General features: G+C 34.5%; 1 protein-coding gene across 3 annotated transcripts; it reads right to left on the bottom strand.

Annotated features, from left to right (window-relative positions):
- Positions 1-1,510: 1,510 nt before the first annotated feature.
- Positions 1,511-17,553, bottom strand: LOC146160390 (uncharacterized). 3 transcript variants are annotated; one of them, XM_083384428.1, is made up of 11 exons: positions 17,487-17,553; positions 14,127-14,206; positions 12,048-12,152; positions 8,600-8,693; positions 8,376-8,483; positions 6,802-6,966; positions 5,189-5,320; positions 4,883-5,005; positions 3,306-3,464; positions 3,067-3,211; positions 1,511-2,052 (listed from the first exon to the last, which is right to left on the bottom strand). In XM_083384428.1, the coding sequence occupies exons 1-11, from the start codon at positions 17,500-17,502 to the stop codon at positions 1,881-1,883; spliced, it is 1,299 nt and encodes a 432-aa protein (XP_083240554.1). In that variant the 5' UTR covers positions 17,503-17,553; the 3' UTR covers positions 1,511-1,880. The 3 variants fall into 3 exon arrangements, with proteins under 3 accessions (XP_083240554.1, XP_083240555.1, XP_083240556.1); XM_083384429.1 differs by lacking the exon at positions 4,883-5,005; XM_083384430.1 differs by lacking the exons at positions 4,883-5,005; positions 5,189-5,320.
- Positions 17,554-18,123: the final 570 nt, after the last annotated feature.

The following is an 18,123-nucleotide window of genomic DNA, read 5'->3' as shown; positions in this document are numbered from 1 at the left end:
GTAAGGCAAGGTCTCAAACGCGGCCCGCATTTTTTGCACTGATTCTAATGGTTTCGTTTTGGTTGTACACCACTCCTACAGAGCTGTACAAACTCTGTTTTTGCCAACTTTAACATTAAAACTGCCAAAAAAAATTTGCGAATCTTCTGTTATCTAATTTTGTTAACTTTGTTGAGCACAAAGTCGCCTTGAGTGCCATTGTATGTTTTATATCATCGAAGGTATAACGGCCCTATTTAATTGTAATTTTGCTAACTTATAGATAAAAGATAAACGTAATCCACCGTTCGAATTTTTTATCCATATTTTTATAAATTTTTTATCCATATTTTATATAATTGGATAACAGGCCAGCAACAGGGGGACGCAATTGTTTTTCGAAAAGCCTCCTGATTTTACAGTTTAGCGCCAATTCAACCAATTTTTTTCGCGCTTCGCGCGACCGACAACAAACTTCACTATTTTCAAGTTGTCTCAGTGATATTTAATTGAAACTTTTGAATTGCTTTTCGAAGGTGGCCAAGGCAGAGGAAAATTTGTGGATATGGCCGTACTTCTCAAACGTAACAATTCTATTTTCGTTTTACTTGAAGGCAAGAAAATGTCCTCTTTTTGGGTGCTAAAAATATGGTAGCCCTAAACTTCACTATCACATATCAAACGCTACCATTTACGCGGTGACAGATCTGCTATTACGTCACGTTGCCTATTCACTTTTGTACAGTTGTCACAATAACGTTGGGTTATTTTTGTCACCACGACCAGAGATACAAGTCATTGCCTTATTTGCCAGCAAATAATAGCTGTTAAAAAGGAATATAGGATAGCATGCGTATCGGTACTTCGAAACAATGCAGCACCGCGATAAATATGATGCTTACTAGGGCAAAACAACTAAAACCCGCATTTTGCAAACAATAATTTTTTTTTTTTGCTGACAAGTTAAAGCCAACATCGAGGTCATTGTCCATGAAAAACGCTGCTCGTTACGTAGCCAGAACAAAAAATAACTAGCCTAGATCATCAGCCGCCTTGTGTTTATCTTTAATTGTGTTCTTATTATGTGGTATTGTTGGTTGACATTTCATTATGAATTGCGTCCCTTGGGCATTTTACACGCACTCATTTGGCCCTCAGAGCAATTTGAGTTTGAGACCCTTGATGTAAGGAGTCTAACGCAAAAATCAAACCACTCAACATATTGTAAAACGATAGTGATTATCTCATTTTGTAATATTGAAACAACTTTAAATCATATAATATACATTTACGGATGTTTTATAAAAACCTAATTTATTGAGCACTTCTGTCTGTTGTTTTAATGTCAACTGCGCCTTTGCTTGTCTTGTTTGCTCCAATAGTTGTGGCTGACAATACGTAAAACAAATAAAACATTTACCTATTTGAAGTTAATTATGACTTGAGTTTTAAAGATAAAATAGCACAAAAAGCAAAAACGTATTTGCATATTCACGTGCAGGCGCGGATCTAGGAATTTTGTTCATTTCAGAGATGACGTCATACGGTGGCGTCAAAATTTGACGTGGTATAGTTACATCTAAGCGTGACGTCATAAAAAGTAACCTAACACAGTTCGTTTATTTGGTTTAAGTTTTGGATTTGACAGGCGTTACTTTTAATACAAAAGCTATAACGATGTAATCGATTTCGCGCAATCGCCGTTTGCATACAGCAACCAGTCCATATTGTTTAGGTCAAAAATAAATTCATTATTTGAACAGTCACGACAAATAAATATATGAATCTACAAATTTTACGTTGTGCCATAAACTTTGGGTCCAACGGCTTTCAATGTGTTTCACTGATTATATAAAAAAGGTGCATCACGCTTTCATGTTTTCTCCTACAAACTGAACTTGTCACAGTCCAGATGGATCACGGTCATGCAGTTGACGTGGATAATTTCCATAGTACTTGGCTGCTAGGTCGCGCACAGGATGCTTCTCTTTCTGTTCCCTCCTGGCTTTGCGAAGTAGGATCTCGTCGCGACGCTTGCGGTTTTTCTCCAAGAATGTGGCTGACCGTTGGTTGCTGTAGTTTTAGTTGTAAGTTATGGGTAGCATAAATTATAGTCAGCTCTTAGTTTATCAGAGTTCCTTGTTGTATAATCGACAAATTGCTCCCCTCTAAAATTAAATGCAGACACCATGTAACAGGCGCCAAAGCTTTTAACGAATCAAACCGCAACTAAAGTAATTTAAAAAAAAATAAACCGAGGAATTTAAAAGTTAGAATTTAATGCCGTTCGCTAAATACATGATTTTTAATTTGTTACGTTAATAAACTAATAGTTAAAGCAAAATGAAAGCTGCATTTTGTGTGGTAAAACCCAATGTAAGTAGCCAAGAAACCGCGGCCTCCTCATCACAATTACTTACCATGTTGTCACGTTTTATAGCCGACATTTGAAAAAAATGGTTACATTTAGGGCTGCGGAGTCGGTTAAAAACAACCCGAGTCCGACTCCGGCCGAAAATAGAAACCCGAGTCCCTAGTCCGAGTTCGGTCAAATGTGCGATTTCGTAGAGTCCCGAGTCCGGCCCCTGCTCTACAGCCTGTATTCCGCCAACTTATGTTACTAAAATAACGTGGATATTCAGCAATCCACTTATCGTATAATTCATTTCACTCACAATACATGGTTGGAAAGTATTCCACCCTATGCTATTCCACCTTTACAATTTCCAGTTGGCGGACATATCAGTTTTAAAATTTACTACAGCGCATGCGCATGTCGGACTCGGGTAGATTTATCATAATCGAGTCCCGAGTCCGACTGCATCAAAACAAACCGACTGCTCGAGTCCCGAGTCCGACTCCGCAGACCATTACCATATAACAAATAAGTTACTGCTAGAAAGTTACAATTGGCTGGCTAGCGGTACATTACCACAATTTTGGAGGTTAGTTACGCTTGCATGGATTAATTGGGAGTTTGGCTAAATAATAAAACAATATTTGGTCAGACAAATCTCGCCAAATAGACATTTCAGAGATATTTCGCATGTTGTCTTGTTAGCTTAACAAGTCATACAATACCCTTACTTCAATGTTATCCTGGGCAAAGCGTATCCACTGTGTGCGTTGCCCAGATACCTCTTTACATTGTTAGGCTGGTTACGATTTTCCCAGTTTACCACTTCATACTGCTTGTTACACATAGGACAGCAAACTTTGTTTTCGACAACATCTTAAAAAAGAAAAAAGGAGAATATTTTAGGCTTAAAGGTACAGTGTTTTCAGTCACTGTTAGAAAATTCACATCAATTTATAGACACTTTTACCCTGCAAAAGCCCTGGGTGTCCGGCACTGCGTGCACATTGCAGAACGTTGTCTCCGCTGTTGTTTTCTATGCTGTAATTAGCGTTGTGTTGCAATAGACAGTTGGTGCAATGTCCGTGTCCGTTTTTGGTTGCAAGGTGTAAAGGAGTTTCGCCGTTGTCTGCACAAATTAAAGATTGTTGTGTGTACAGTTGAATAACGCAATGACATAGGATGTGATGTAGAAAATGCCTAAACCTTTTAAGAATTCTACATCAACCAGGGACGTAATTTCATCAATTAGGACCCCACTGCAAACCACAGAAGAGGGCGCCCATTAACAATCCTTAACAACTAAATATGCTCATTTTTGCATAATGCCTAAGCCCTAAATCTTCGCTGCCATCGTTAAAAGCGTGCGTTGCATTAATTAAAAAAAATATTATAAATGTTTCGTTAAAATGTAAAATAATAGAAAACTGGAATAGATGCTTGATTCAATGGTAACTATTCCACGAATGCAAAAGTATTTTAAACGTGACTCTTTTTTCGAAACGATAGGGCAGCAAACTGTAATTGTGATGGTGGGAAAAGCATATGGTATAATATTTCACCCACGTATTGAGTTATCTGATAACCTTGAGTGAATTGCTGTGTATCCACCCTATTTTATCGACGTATGGGTGGAAAACATATCATAGTGCCGTGACCGGTCGTGAATTAGCGGAGCCAGGGAATTTGCCCGGAGTCGGATTTGAATATATTATTTTGACTGGAGTCGGGCTCGGATTGTTTTGGACCGACTGCGCAGCCTCAATGACGCCCATTGATATCAGATCTGTCGGAAACTTTTGTTAAAATTAGTTTTGGAATAAAATTACATCTTATCATAAACAGTGCTTCTGTTTTAAAGGAATTGGCGAAAAACTGATCATACTAATTGACATAAAATAAATTTGTATAGTCGACGAACCGGTAATATATTTTATTTGCCCACAGTGTTTGAGAAGCACAGTTTATTAAAGCATTACATTTTACAGCATAAATCTGTTGTTTAAGTCCTAAATCTACAGTATTCGTTAACTAAAAGAAAAATTACTTGAAAATAAGTATTGAAGCAATTTTTTTTAATTTAGATTTTGTCTTCGTTACATTTTCGAATTGTTTGTTGTTTATAACAAATCGTCTTCGTTAATGCCATTCATCGATCAAACTGCAAAATTGAAAAAAAAATTCTGCCAAATGTAAAAATGAAAATTTTTGAAAATTTAAACCAAATAAAGGCACTTTTTATTAAGATACAACTTTATGGTTTTTTTACTTAACGTTGCAGCATTATGTTTTTCAAAGTCATCCCTTATAAAATTCATCCATCTGCTCATTATTGTACACTTTCACAATTAAACCTACCTCACATAAATCTAGTTGCTAAAAAACATATTCATTTATCTAGCTGAAAAAAATATATATATATGGGTTGCAGGTACAAGAGCGACACAACACGGGCCTTTGCAAGGGATACAAGTGATATGTCATCGAAATTCGCTACTAAATTCAAATTTAAAACGTACAATAACCTATAAACCACATTTTCTCTACCATCAATGATATCAACGTCGGCTCCGCTTTCAAGCAGCCAGTGAAGCACTTCTGCTGCACCGTCCTTAGCGGCAAAATGAACGACTGACCGACCATGTACATCCAATGACTGAAGCTTAGCACCTTCACCAAACAAGCACTACTCGTACGACTAATAAAGATGATATATAATCGGTAAACAACAGTATATAATTAATAATAATAATTGAAGCATATTTTTTTACACATTTTAAGATCTTGAAAAAGCGGTGATTCCATAAATATTTCAGATTGGAATTTGTAATTTATACAAAATTTTTTAAGAACCTTGTTTTGCTAGGAACTGCAGGCACTTTAACTTATTGTTAGCGGCAGCGAAGTGGTGGGGGCTGCGACCTAACAAATCCTTTCCATTTACATCGCCACCCAAGTTTACAAGAGAGAGTAAACATGAAAGACCTGGTCATGAAAATAAAAGTGGTATCATAAACCGCAGGGAAGGTATCGGGATTAACAAATAATCCAAATTATACACTAAGTAAGGATTATATAATATATTAAAACTTGTATCTGAATTATTTATACGTTCGAGTTTTTCAACCTCAACCAGTTGAAGTACTGTAGTCCCATGTAGACTGAGGCCTGTAGAGTGCGCTTTAATAAGTTTTCTAAAGTATTTTCAAAGGAAAATAAGTCGAATTTAAACAAGTAGCTGAAAGTTTAACCTAAAGCGACGACATATCCTAACCCGTGTAGAAGCGGCAATTGATTGCTTGGCGCTATAAATTAAACACCCACGTATTCCCCTACTCAGTCTTGGATTGGTTTTATAAAAAATGTTAACGAAACAGGATCCAGAATGGCTAATGACATTTTTGAAAGTTATTATTTTTCATAGGCAGCTATACCGAGAAAAAAACAATTTAGTCATGTTACCTTTTTGTTGACTTTCACACAGCAAAACGCTTACTAATATATCACATAAAGCGGGTATAATTTTATAAGCTTATAATTCCTTATACTATTTGAATTATCAGGGGTGACAAACCGGGATTAGCGAACCGCATGCGGCTATTACGTTAAGGTTGTTTTGAGATTTTGGATGTGAACGGTCTGCTCGGGGTAGGTTACTTAATGTTTTGCGCTTTGCGCGAAACTTATTTACCTTTTGTAATATGCCTTGAACCATTTTGAGAAATCTTGTCATTATAAACACGCCTATTGCAGTTTGTCAACATTTACAGGGCAATGACTTATTCGCATTACACTTGAATGTATTGATGGTTTACGTTGCATATGGGCATACAAGGCCTATTTTTTTAGGCGTCATGTTTTACCCAAACCAACAAAATAACGGGATGATCAGATCCATTTCCTTTTGTCGATTCAAGTACAGTTTTTTTATTCATTTCTATCATTGTTTAAGTAGTGGCTCTTTGTGGTTAACCAAATAAGAAATGTGGCTCTTGGTCTATGAATGGATGGCCACCCCTGCATTATATTATTAAAATAGTATTCACAATCCTATCGAAAAACAGTGCGCTAACTTAATTATTTAAATAATCCTAATCTGCAGTTTATTGTAATGACTAAAATGCTATGCCTGATTCAGTGTGTTTCTGGATGTTTTTTTATAATCATCTTAGTTATTGGAACAAATGTGTCTGTTCCATCTGTACATTAAAACGAATTTGACTTAATTAACCCATAAATCCATCTAGGTATGTAGTGTAATGAAGTCCTGCTAAAGTAGAACCTACCAAATTTACAACATACTTATAATATTATACCGGACAGGGCTATTACTGAAATCAGTTGGGCCTAATCAGGATTGTAGTGCAAGCAAGGCAAAGTGAGAGAAATCTTTATCGCGGCGAGGTTTAAGCTCACGACCACGAGTCTACCAGGACCGTGTTTGACGTATTTTAGAAATATCCTACTTCCATTTGTTGCTGCAATGTGTATCGGGAATTTGCCGCGGTTGTCCACCATCTCTAGATCCACTCCTTCATTGAAGAGTTGCTTTAGAATGTTGGGCTTGTCTCTGATACAGCAAGTATGTGCAACAGTTTGTCCTTCTTTGTCACCCAATAGTGGAAAACAACCTAGAACAAAGATGACACAAAGTTACGTCATAAAAACAATGCTAAAAAATTGTTTATTTCGTTTTTATTATTATACGTTTTAATTTAGATCAGAAGGAGATCTGACACATCGGGCAGATAAAAACGGACTCAAGCAACATATCGAAATTAGAATGACATCAAGGTCAGAACAAAACACAGTGCCGAATAAGACTAAAATAAATGGATACCTATAACTATTTGAAATAACATCTAAATCGAAATAAGATCTACATTCGTCAGAATAAGACCCAAACAGCCAAAATCGAGTCCGAAGAAACTTTAACCTAGCCCAAACCCCACCCTTAACTTCACCACCAACTTCCCTAATAATTGCAACACTAACCCAAATTTTAACCTGATCTACAACCCAAACATGGGCAAACAGTCTGGTGCCAAAACAACGGTGCTGAAACGTCGATACCAAAACAGCCGATGTCAGACAGGTGGCCTTTAATACCCTTTTCCCACAGTTTAAAGCGTTATTTAGGCCGTTTAAGATTTCGATGAATTTAGGACTTATTTCGACAGGATTGGGTCTTATTAGACGAAGATATTATTGCGATATTTCCGGTTTGGATATTGCTGCCTTACAGGTCTTATTGTTCGTTTCGATAAAAAAGTTAGCAGTTTTCAATATAATGACATTATTTAAAATTATTTTAGCGAGATTGTTGTTATAAGGCCATTGTTTGCCCTAATTTTGTTTAAAAGAATGTTCTTCAGCGACTAATCTCGATGTTAAGTACAAATTACGCAACTTTCGTATTTTGAAATTGCTTTAACCAAAATATTTTACAAAAACAAAATACGAAAAAGGTTGCATTAAATAAATACAGGTGCAAAACTACCAAGTCTTAAATCAATAATAATTAATAGGAATAACACCCAAACTCGTTAAAAAAGTAGTTAAACCTGACAAAATACGTCCTAAACTTATCAAAATATGTACCAAATTGCTTAAATACCCCCAAATTGCCTAGAAGTCGGTGAGATAGGGTACATGATGATTGGGCGCCATAGGTCTGGCATCATTTGTTTTGGTATCAACGTTTGAGCGCTCCTGTTCGTGGTTCGGGGTGGGAAGTGGTGGGGTTAGAATTATAATTTTGGTTGGGGTTGAAGTTATTAAGGGAGTTAGCTGTAAGAGGTCGGATTTCATTTAGATAAGAGGTTATTTAAAGCTTGTTCTGGAGGTTTAGGTCTTATTTTGATGTGTTCAGGCCATATTCCAACTCTTTGATGATGTTTGTTTTCGGTCCGATTTTGCTGCAGTCCAAGCAATTATGTACACATATTAATAAGCAACAAGTCCAATTGAGGGACAAAATAAATTTCTTTCATGTTGAACTCGAAAATGTTTTTTTTTTATAATTTATTAAAGTACTAACCACGTGTTAAAAGAAGTTTGACACACTCAGCTTCTCCATTCAGGGCAGCAAGGTGACAAGGTGTGTGCCCGTTTACATCTTGCTCATTGATATTGTTTGTAAAACTCACTAAAAGCATAATTACAGCTTTACTTGTTTTGCAGATGCAACAGTCTGATTTTATGAAACCTACTCTGTTAAATTGCCTTTGTTCAAACTTAAAAAAATGTATAAATAACAATTACCCAACAATTCGACCACAGCAAAATGTCCACCGATACATGCTTCATGAAGGGGAAGGCGCTTAGATGAACTTTTTTGATTGGGATCGGCACCACTCTGTAATAAAAAGAGCAGAAGTGCTTTTAAAAGTTGAACTCTATAATAAAACAAAATTATAAATAGTAAAAATAACACTACCATAATAAAGTCTATGAATTTAAGGCTGTCTTGGAAATTTAGGGGAGGCCAGGGATGGCCAATAGGTGTTTTCTCTAACTGTCTAGTAGTTCTTAACCTTTGACACTCAGGCTTTGGCAAAACTACAATCAGCATTTTGTAGGCACAACCTTTACGGCAGAGGTCCATAAATAGTGGGTTGCAACCTAAATTTTCAGTTAAATAGCGCTGTATACGGTACTGTTTTTTAGAAGGCTGCCTTCTCTGTTGACCTGTCACACACATATACTTAGCCCTGATAATGGGTTGCGCTGACCATGATTGGGTCCAGGGGAAGAGCATGTGTACCTAAACACTATTTGTGGCCGACTTTAACTTAAATACCAAAATTTTGCTTGAAGGAATCTTATTTTTCTCCCTAGTATGTTTTGTTCAAGAGATTATTTTGCATCTTTTAGTCTGTTCACTGTGGCCAAAATGTTGTACGATGTTGCAGTCTAGAGTGAAATGAAAGTTATACAAACCTAAACTATCGATAAAATAAATTTTTGCTTTACAAGCAAATCTTTTATATTTTATTTATCAAAAAACATATATTTTCCAAAGTGAACCACTTAATTAAGTCAATGGCCTTATAACATTTTATATACGGGCGCATGCCACATTTGACATGCATGCCGCATTGCCGCATGTTGGACACCCCTGCTTTATTCCAAAAAATTGTCATGCTCCACTCAACAAATTTCTTGTCTTATATTTTTAGTTAAAAAGGTGTCGTGCACACTATCACATATGTTGTGCTGTAAAAAAATCATATTTTCTGGAATGATAATGAATTTACACCTAGCAATCCACAACTTATCTTCATACAATTCATAATTGTGACATAACAACCAACACGAATGTTTGATGCTGATTTACATAATGACATTGTTAAACTTACATTTAAGCGCCTATTTGTACATGTTTTCTTTAATATAATTCGACCAAACACTATCATCCAACCCTTAAATCTTAGCTTGCAGCTAACTGCACAACACAGTATTTTTTTTATATAAACAACCAGGTCAATGCAATTTTTAATTAGGTAACAAACCAAATCGTTTTCATTGGTGTGCAGCATGGTAAAAAGTTAGTGAATTTTTAAATAATACTAACAGAAACAGTTTAGTTTCTACTTTGATAAAAACAAAGACATACAGCATTTTCTCTATTTTTTTTACCACAAATAGAGTTGCACAAAATTTGCTGAATTTAGACCCTCCAAAATGCATATCTTCAATGTTAAAAAAATTGGATACTTTTAATTGATTGCCATCTTAAATATTAGGTAATTCAAAAACTTTAATACATATTGACAAACTTGCACAAATAAAAAGGTCTTTACTACACCTAAAGGGTCGCTCTATGGTGATTCAATCCTACGCAAACAAACTTTTTTCATTTCATTTTTCAAGTATTTTCAATTCAATCATAACGGAATTATTGCATGATAAGCTTTTCACATGGCTTCAAATCTGTAACCTGGATTATTGCGTCATAAGTGGTTTTATGAACGTTTTTATGGCAGCCAGCTCACCCGATCCGTTAGAAATCAGTGCATTTCTAAGCAAAAAGGTCTACAACAATCAGGGCATCCAATGGCAGAAAAGTCTAGACTTTTAGACCTTGATGTCCTGGCAATGCACTGATTTGGACCTTTAGGTAAACTTCCGGCGTAGATAAATTAAAAATATTCATTAAAAGTTCAGAAAAGATAACAAAAAGTATGAGATAGGATTAATAACACTTGACCCACCTAAACCCTAACGCTAACCCGAATCCTAACCCAAATAATGTGCGTTATTTTAATAATTCTTTAAATGCTGGGGAAAAAAGCCCAAACTCGGATGGGCATAAGATGGTTTCTCGTCAATTGTATTTAAGATTATTACGTCACAAATTGAGGTATTGGGGCCTGAAGCGTTATAATTATTAAATTATCGCACATTATTTGGGTTAGGGCGCTGGTTAGCGTTTGGGTTTGGTTGGGTCAAGTATTGTTAAACTTAATCTTCTTATGCACATTTGTTAATGCAAATTAGTGCATTGTCCAAGACCTCAAAGTCTAAAAGTCAGACTTTTTGATCCTTTGAATGCACTGATTGTCGTAGACCTTTTTGCTTAGAACTGCACTGATTTCTGACGGATGGGGTGGCCAGCTACAGTATAGCCATAGCCAACTACAGTAGCTGCTAAGAAAGCATTTGTTTGTAATCAATCATTGTTTCATAGAACTGTGTAGGCTACTATATTTGGTTCTCGTTTTTATTTTTATTTTATGCTTATTAGAAAAAATTCATTTTTTTATGTTTGAGGCTTGGGTCGTGAGATGCTCATAAAACTCAGATTTGGGTCGCGATCAAAAAAGTTTAAGGACCACTGCTTTAATGTGACCTCTTAATCCAGGGGTTCTAACACCACGGAAACCTAAAGAACTTTTTGCTTCACATGGACCAGTTTAGGAAAGAAATTTGTAAAGATGACGTCATAAATTTACGTCACAATACAAATAAACTTAAAAATCTGCTGTTTTTGGTACAATCAATGTTAGAGTAAATACATTCAGAGCAAAAATGTTTTATTTTTAAATAAACTCTTTTTCTTTGAAAATTTCATTACTTCTTAAATAAACACTAATCTTTCAATTAGGCTCTCATGGACCCCCTAAAACTAGTTCACGTACCTTAGGTTCGTGGACCCCAGTTTAAGAACCTCTGTCTTATTCACCACAAAAATACAGCTTATATGGAAGCGTTTGTAAGTAGTGCTAGAATTTATGGTGTTTAGGGCGCATTTAACATTATCATGGTTGGGATTTTGCCCTCTTGTGTTTGCCAATGTGAGAGCAATTCGCTCAGAAAGTTTTGAAAAAGTTCATTGTGTTATATTGCTCCAACCATGGGGCTAAAATGAGTCTGTTTTATGTTTTTGTTCAGTTATGCAACACAATTAGCTTTATCTGGCAGTTGTTTATAATGTTAATTATTTGTAATTAAATTTTCTGATACAATATGGATATGCTTGCAAATAGTTTGCAATTAATTAAACAAGTTTTGTCACTATAGAGTATTTTATGAATCCCCCCCCCCACCCACCCACCCACCCAAAAAATAAATAAATAAAAACAATTACAATTTACTAGGATTCCAGTACTCTTGATTTGTTATTTTATATTTAAAACCTATTATTCTAAGTTCTATAGATGAACAACCCTAGCAATTGCAAATAAGTTTAACTAGACAAGAAACATACCTCTAACAATGCTATGGCTGTTTTAACATGACCATAAGCTGCTGCTCTGTGCAATGCTGCTCGAAGTTCTCCTCCAGTATCACAGCTACTAAAATTTGGGTCTACCTAGAAAATTAGTGATATAAACCAATAAATAAGCCTTGCCAAAGGTACAAGTAGAATTTAATCAACATAATTTCCGTTGATTTTTTTTATGGCATTATTAAATAATGTATAATAATGTATAATTTATAAATTTTGTACAAGAAAATATATTTACCCATAAAGTAATATTATTCTGTCATCTATCATTGTATTTAAAAACAACAGTGTGATTTTCATGTTGTGAAAACACGGCATATCCAGCCTTAAGTCTTATAGGTAAACATATTGACTGAGACAATCTATAGATGGCATTAAATCAAGCAGCATGTCATAAATTGTATTTATTCTAAAGGTAAATACTGTTATAATGTACAAATTGCCCCCATTCCTAAAATTAAAAAAAAGAAAATTTAAACAAATATACATAGATAATGATAGATAAATAGTAATAGCATAATAGGTCTTATAAAGTTAATGCACATTATATTTATTTACAACCTGATTAACGTTTGGTATTTATAAATCCTTTTAGAAACATAGCTAGGCATCTTTACTCATGTGAGTAGATACGTGTGATAATATCTAAGTGGAGCCTATACTCGATAATAAGTGACAATATCGTTACTCCTCCGATACTAGAGTGAAAATATTTATAAAAAAAAAATTAATTAAAAGGTAATATTTTACAGGTGGGTCAAGGTATGTGCGATACTTTTTTATTCAGATACCAATAAAATAAACAGATCGCAATGTAATCTGATATTAAATGACGTCAATACAAGCAGCGGATCCAGGCACAAAGTGATACCCCCCAAACTATATGACTGTGCTCAAACAAAAAAATAGAAAGCAAAAATAGAAGAAATAAAAACTTTCAAAGGATGTTCAATTCTAATGTTTGTGGTTATTTTGGAGTATTTGAAAGTAATAAAAGTTTTTATACTCCTTTGACCAAAATGAATTTTTGCCGACGAGTTTACCAAGTTCATTAGTTTAAACTTTTATTATTATGTCAATGACTCAACATAAAGTTGACTTGATCCAATAATGACATGACTGGGAGTTGACTTAGGCAAATGATGACTTGGACTGGGACTTTTTTTTTTCAAAAAAACTTGATTTGGACAAAACAAACAGCAAGTTAACTTTTTTCACCTTGAATAATTGACTTTAACAAACCAATTTATTTAAAAGGCATCAAACTAAAGCCACTTAAATAAGTCATATCATTTTTAAAAAACACTTTCAAGCCTGGAGCATAATGGTTGGAGGTTGTAGTAAGACAAAGTAAGAATATCAAACCTCATACAGTGGAAGACAGTTTTTTTAACAATATATCTTTTTTTATTTTCAACATAATGAGGATGCACTGAACCTAAGTATGTATGTACTGCCAAGGCAGACTGTAGAAAAGAACGAAACAAGGAGAAACACACTATCCAAACCTGGGTAGTTAGTGTACAGCGATAAGAATGTAGGTCGCTGATTGTGACGTGATATTTCAGAGTTTCCTTTATTAATAGTCTACGCTTACATCCACTTGTTGCAAGTTGGGGTTGTTAAAGTCTATTATGTGACCAGGATTTAGGTGTAAACTTCCAAGTCATGTCATTTGGATCTAAATAATTAAATTTAAGTAAAATAAGTTTCCTGTTAAAACTGTCAATTTGTATTAAAACAATGACCTAAATGCATTACAACACTAGGTGAGACCTCTCCTGCAAAATCATTTACTCTAGAAGTTTCTTAACCAGGGTTGGATTGATAACCATGGCCACCGCCCACCACATACATAACACAGGATCCTTCCCTGGTTAATAATGACATACATAAGAGAAAGAAACAAAGACTTTAAGGTTTAAAGAAAGCTTGCAGAATAATGTAGGGTTCAACAGTTGGGCAAAGGTTAAGAATCACTGATTTAAAGCAATGTAATTTTTTACTTAAATAAAACAGCGGATGCTAACTTAAGCGTACAGTGGGTTTGTTTTTTACCTTTAATTTATATATTAAATCTTTGACAAGGTCGACATTTCCTTTTTCTGAAGCTTCAATTAGTAGTTTTTCTGTTGAAGCTACAAAAATTAAAATAACCAATGTTAAAATAGGCTGTAGCCTTTAGTAATGGATTCAAAAGCCAATGCTTGTGTTATGAGATACACTGGTGTGCCAAAAGATTGCACGAAAAACTAAAAATTAGCAGCATATATTGCTGTAGAAGAGACAGAAAGTGTAAATTATATGTTTTTAGGTATAATTAAATATATTTTAACCTTGTAATGTTAATAGTGTAATACCATTGACTTAAAACTTAAGTATTTTCATTATCTTTGAATATGCTGTTGTTTTCAGGCATAATACACTAAAATGAAGCTCTACCGCAATCCTTATTTACTTTATCTACTGTTTCGACTCCTATGCAGGTAACTACCAATAAAAAATAATAACCATAAAAATGGCTGTGTTATTTTTAGCTGAATAATAACAGGTGTTAATGGTTATAGCGTAATATCTTTTTTTGTCACTTTACTCTTTCGACTTTTGAGCAGATTTGGTTGCATTCCATGAAAAGGCATCCTGCATAGGTAGCCAAAACATTGGACAAAATAAATAAGAATTGCCTGAAGAGCTTAAGGCATCTTTATAAACACTATAATTGGTTTATGAATTTTAATTTGGGGAAATATATTTTACATTCTTAATACACAAAGGTTAGCACTTATAATAAGGAAGGTTTTAGTGATAACTGTTATAAGTAATTCCTGTTACAAACGTGACCGCTTTTTTCAGGAGCTCAGAAGAACATCTATGTTTATGTGAAAAAGTTTGCATTCTCATAAAGCTATAAACAACACGCTAACAGGACTCAAGTACTGTATAACATTACAATACACCAAAAAAAATTTTGAACTTGTTTTCCATTTGTCCGCTACGCACTTGGCAGCCTTCCACGGCGCAATGGTAAAGAAGCGCTGCTCTAGTTCAAAAGACAGCCTCAAAAGTAAACAAACTGGACTTAGAAAGAGCGTTCGCGCTAAGTGCGGAAATTTTTCGCACTTACAAAGTTAAAATAGTCAAAATGTATTTAAAATGGACTCGTTTATTTTTTCAAAGGGGCGGTGGGCCGGATGAATTCCATTAGCGGGCCGGATCCGGCCAGTGGACCATAGATTGCCGACCCCAGGCCTATACCATTATCTTGGTAGGTAATGGAATCCTACCCAAGATTGTCCAAACATAATGCTACCAAATATTTAAGTTTATTATATACACTAGTCATATATGGGTGTGTAGAGCGTTCAAGACATTCTGGATTTATTGCATGCCGTCAAAATGCCATGGAATTTGACTAAGTTACATCGCATTTAGTGAATAAATAAATGTGTTTTAGGGAAGTTGGTTGTTTAGAGGCAGACAGTGCATAAGCTATCTCTTATAAGCAAAGTTTACCAGTATTCGTTATGCCTTCGTCGTATTGCAGGATGATATTACAAGATAAAGTACACATTGTGGCGTTAATTGTTTTTTTAAGGACTGTCATGTTTTGTTTGTGATTTTAGTAGTAAGCAATTTGTTGTTCATGTTGTTACGAGTTAAATAAACGCCCTGTTTTTGGAGTTTGGGCCTATGACACTAGTGATCCTATACTTTAAAGCAGTGCTTCCCAACCTTTTTAAGTTCGCGACCCACTTTTATTGCAAGTTTTGTTGTGCGACTCATAATAAAATATGACCAAACAAATAAAGTTACATAAAATCTGCATCTTTACTACTGGCGTATGTACTGAAATGGCGTACATACTGAAATCATATACTGGCGTACGAACTGGTGCACACTAGACGCGTCTAGCGTTAACGTAAAGCGTTTTTAAAAAATATTTCAACTTTGACGCTTTCGGTTAGTATTTCAACTTTGACGCTTTCGGTTAGAAGCGAGGAAATTTGCCGTTAACGCTGGCACCGCGTTATGTGTGAATTGAACAACGTTAGCAGTTAGACGCCAAACGCTAGACGTTAACGCGTCTAGTGTGAACCAGCCTTGATACTTATTTTAAGTCAAAATCGATTATAAATGCACAAAAATTGTTTACAAAATTAAAACAAAGATAGTCAGTTTTTTTAAACTGTCGTTCAGTTTAAATATTATTAACAACATTTAGTTTTGATTTATATTCAAAGACATTTCAACTGTATTATATATCTTCACTAAAGCAATATACAGTATTCGCAATCTGGAAGAATTAGCCAACCAGGCCTGGTTTGTTGCATTAGGTTAAGCTCAAACTTTCTTTTTGCATTATATTGTTGTTTATTTCTGATTTAGACAAATCTCTTGAACAGTATTTTCTGTATTTTTTTCGCATGTGATTTGTAATTATCCCATTTTTCGATAACCATAGGTCTTCGTTAATTTTATGTGAATATTTTTACTTTAACTGTTTACAGTTTACACAACATTTTTCAGAAATAACCAGCGTCTTGTTTTTCTTGAGCATTTTAAAAATTGACTTTTAAAATGACAAAAAAATTCAATTAGGTTGTTTTTTCTACTGATAAGTAGGGCGATTATTTTTTGACTTGTCAAAAAAAGTCAAAATTTTGTCAAAGTTTACATGTTAGGTCAAAATTTGTCAAAAATAGTTCAAGTCAAAATCGAATAAAAATGCATGTAAATCGTTTACAAAATTAAAAAAAAACTATAGTCAGCTTTTTGAAATTCGTCGTTCAGTTGTTTGAAATTTATTGTTTAATTTTATCAAAAAAAATTGTTTTTGATTTATGTTTAAAGTCATTTTAACCGTATTATATCTTTATTAGAGCAATATACGGTATAAAAAACGCATGATTAACGACGCTTAGGTTAATTAAATCGATGTATTTCTAACAGGTCAAAATAAATTATTTTTAGGTCAAAATTTTAATTTTTCAGGTCAAAATTTACTATTGACTTTTTGGCGCTCTTTCACTTATGTACGTGAAAATTTATGCACAAAACAAAATAATACCGCATACCACAACGCATATTGTTTGGGTTAGGGTGCGTTTTAGCGTTTGGGTGAGGGTGGGTCAAGTAATATTATGTTTATTATTAATAATAACTTGACCCACCCTCAACCAAACGCTAACCCTAACCCAAACAATATGTGTTGTGGTATGCGGCATTTAAAGAAAGTTTTTTTTTTATTAATTTTTACGTACAATAGTGAAAGAGCGCCGACTTTTTTTAGGTCAACAAATAATCGCCCTACTGATAAGTGATAAGTGATGCCAATATTGGAAAGTGATAGTTGCTGTCCTTGTTTAAACCTAAACGACAATCAAATTTTAACATTTGCAAATCAAAAAATACGTTTACCTGTAACTGTAGTCATTCTAAAAACAAATTTATTTAATATCAACAAACGGTAGTTTTCACATTGGTATTGTTTACACCTTTTAAATTAAGCATGCCTTTACCTTGGTAACGTCAATATTGTCACAACGTTTGAGAAATTACGTTTGAGAATTTATTTCACTTATTAAAAAAGTGGCAAACAAGTATCTGTAATTGTGATTAAAGAGTGTTTGGCACGCAAAATATCGTGTAGAACAGTGGTTCTTAACCTTTTTTTAATCGAAATTAACTACACACGTGTAATTCTAATTTAAAGCAAAATACATCATAAAAACAGATTGAAAACCTAACAAAGGCTTTAAAATCACTGCAAAAGTTGAATATTGAGGTAGAGCTCGCGCCCACCCCTTTAAGAATTACTTGGCGCCTTAGCGGGAGTGCGGTCCAGCGGATAAGACCCTGATCAAGAGCTTACATGTTTTTTTAGATTATACTAAAAATTATTTTATTAATTTAACACAAGGTTTCCCAAACTGTGGTCCGCGACTACTGCCCAGGTGGTCCGTGACGATATAACAAGAAATTAAAAAGTCACACATATATGTTGTACAGTATGTACCCTTTCAAAGATAATTGCCGCAGTTATTCACAACTTAAT

Source organism: Ascidiella aspersa, chromosome 3, assembly GCF_963924565.1.
Source record: "Ascidiella aspersa chromosome 3, kaAscAspe10.2, whole genome shotgun sequence".
In the NCBI taxonomy this organism is placed as follows: domain Eukaryota; kingdom Metazoa; phylum Chordata; class Ascidiacea; order Phlebobranchia; family Ascidiidae; genus Ascidiella; species Ascidiella aspersa.
The sequence above is the reverse complement of the archived record's forward strand: the minus strand, read 5'-3'. Positions and strand labels throughout refer to the sequence as shown.

Excerpts from the sequence above, each read along its gene's own strand:
- LOC146160390 (XM_083384428.1), bottom strand. Across the intron at positions 8,694-12,047 it reads CAGCCATAGCATTGTTAGAG|AGTGGTGCCGATCCCAATCA; the intron begins GTATGTTTCTTG and ends TTTTTATTACAG. Across the intron at positions 6,967-8,375 it reads CAAACTTCTTTTAACACGTG|GTTGTTTTCCACTATTGGGT; the intron begins GTTAGTACTTTA and ends TCTTTGTTCTAG.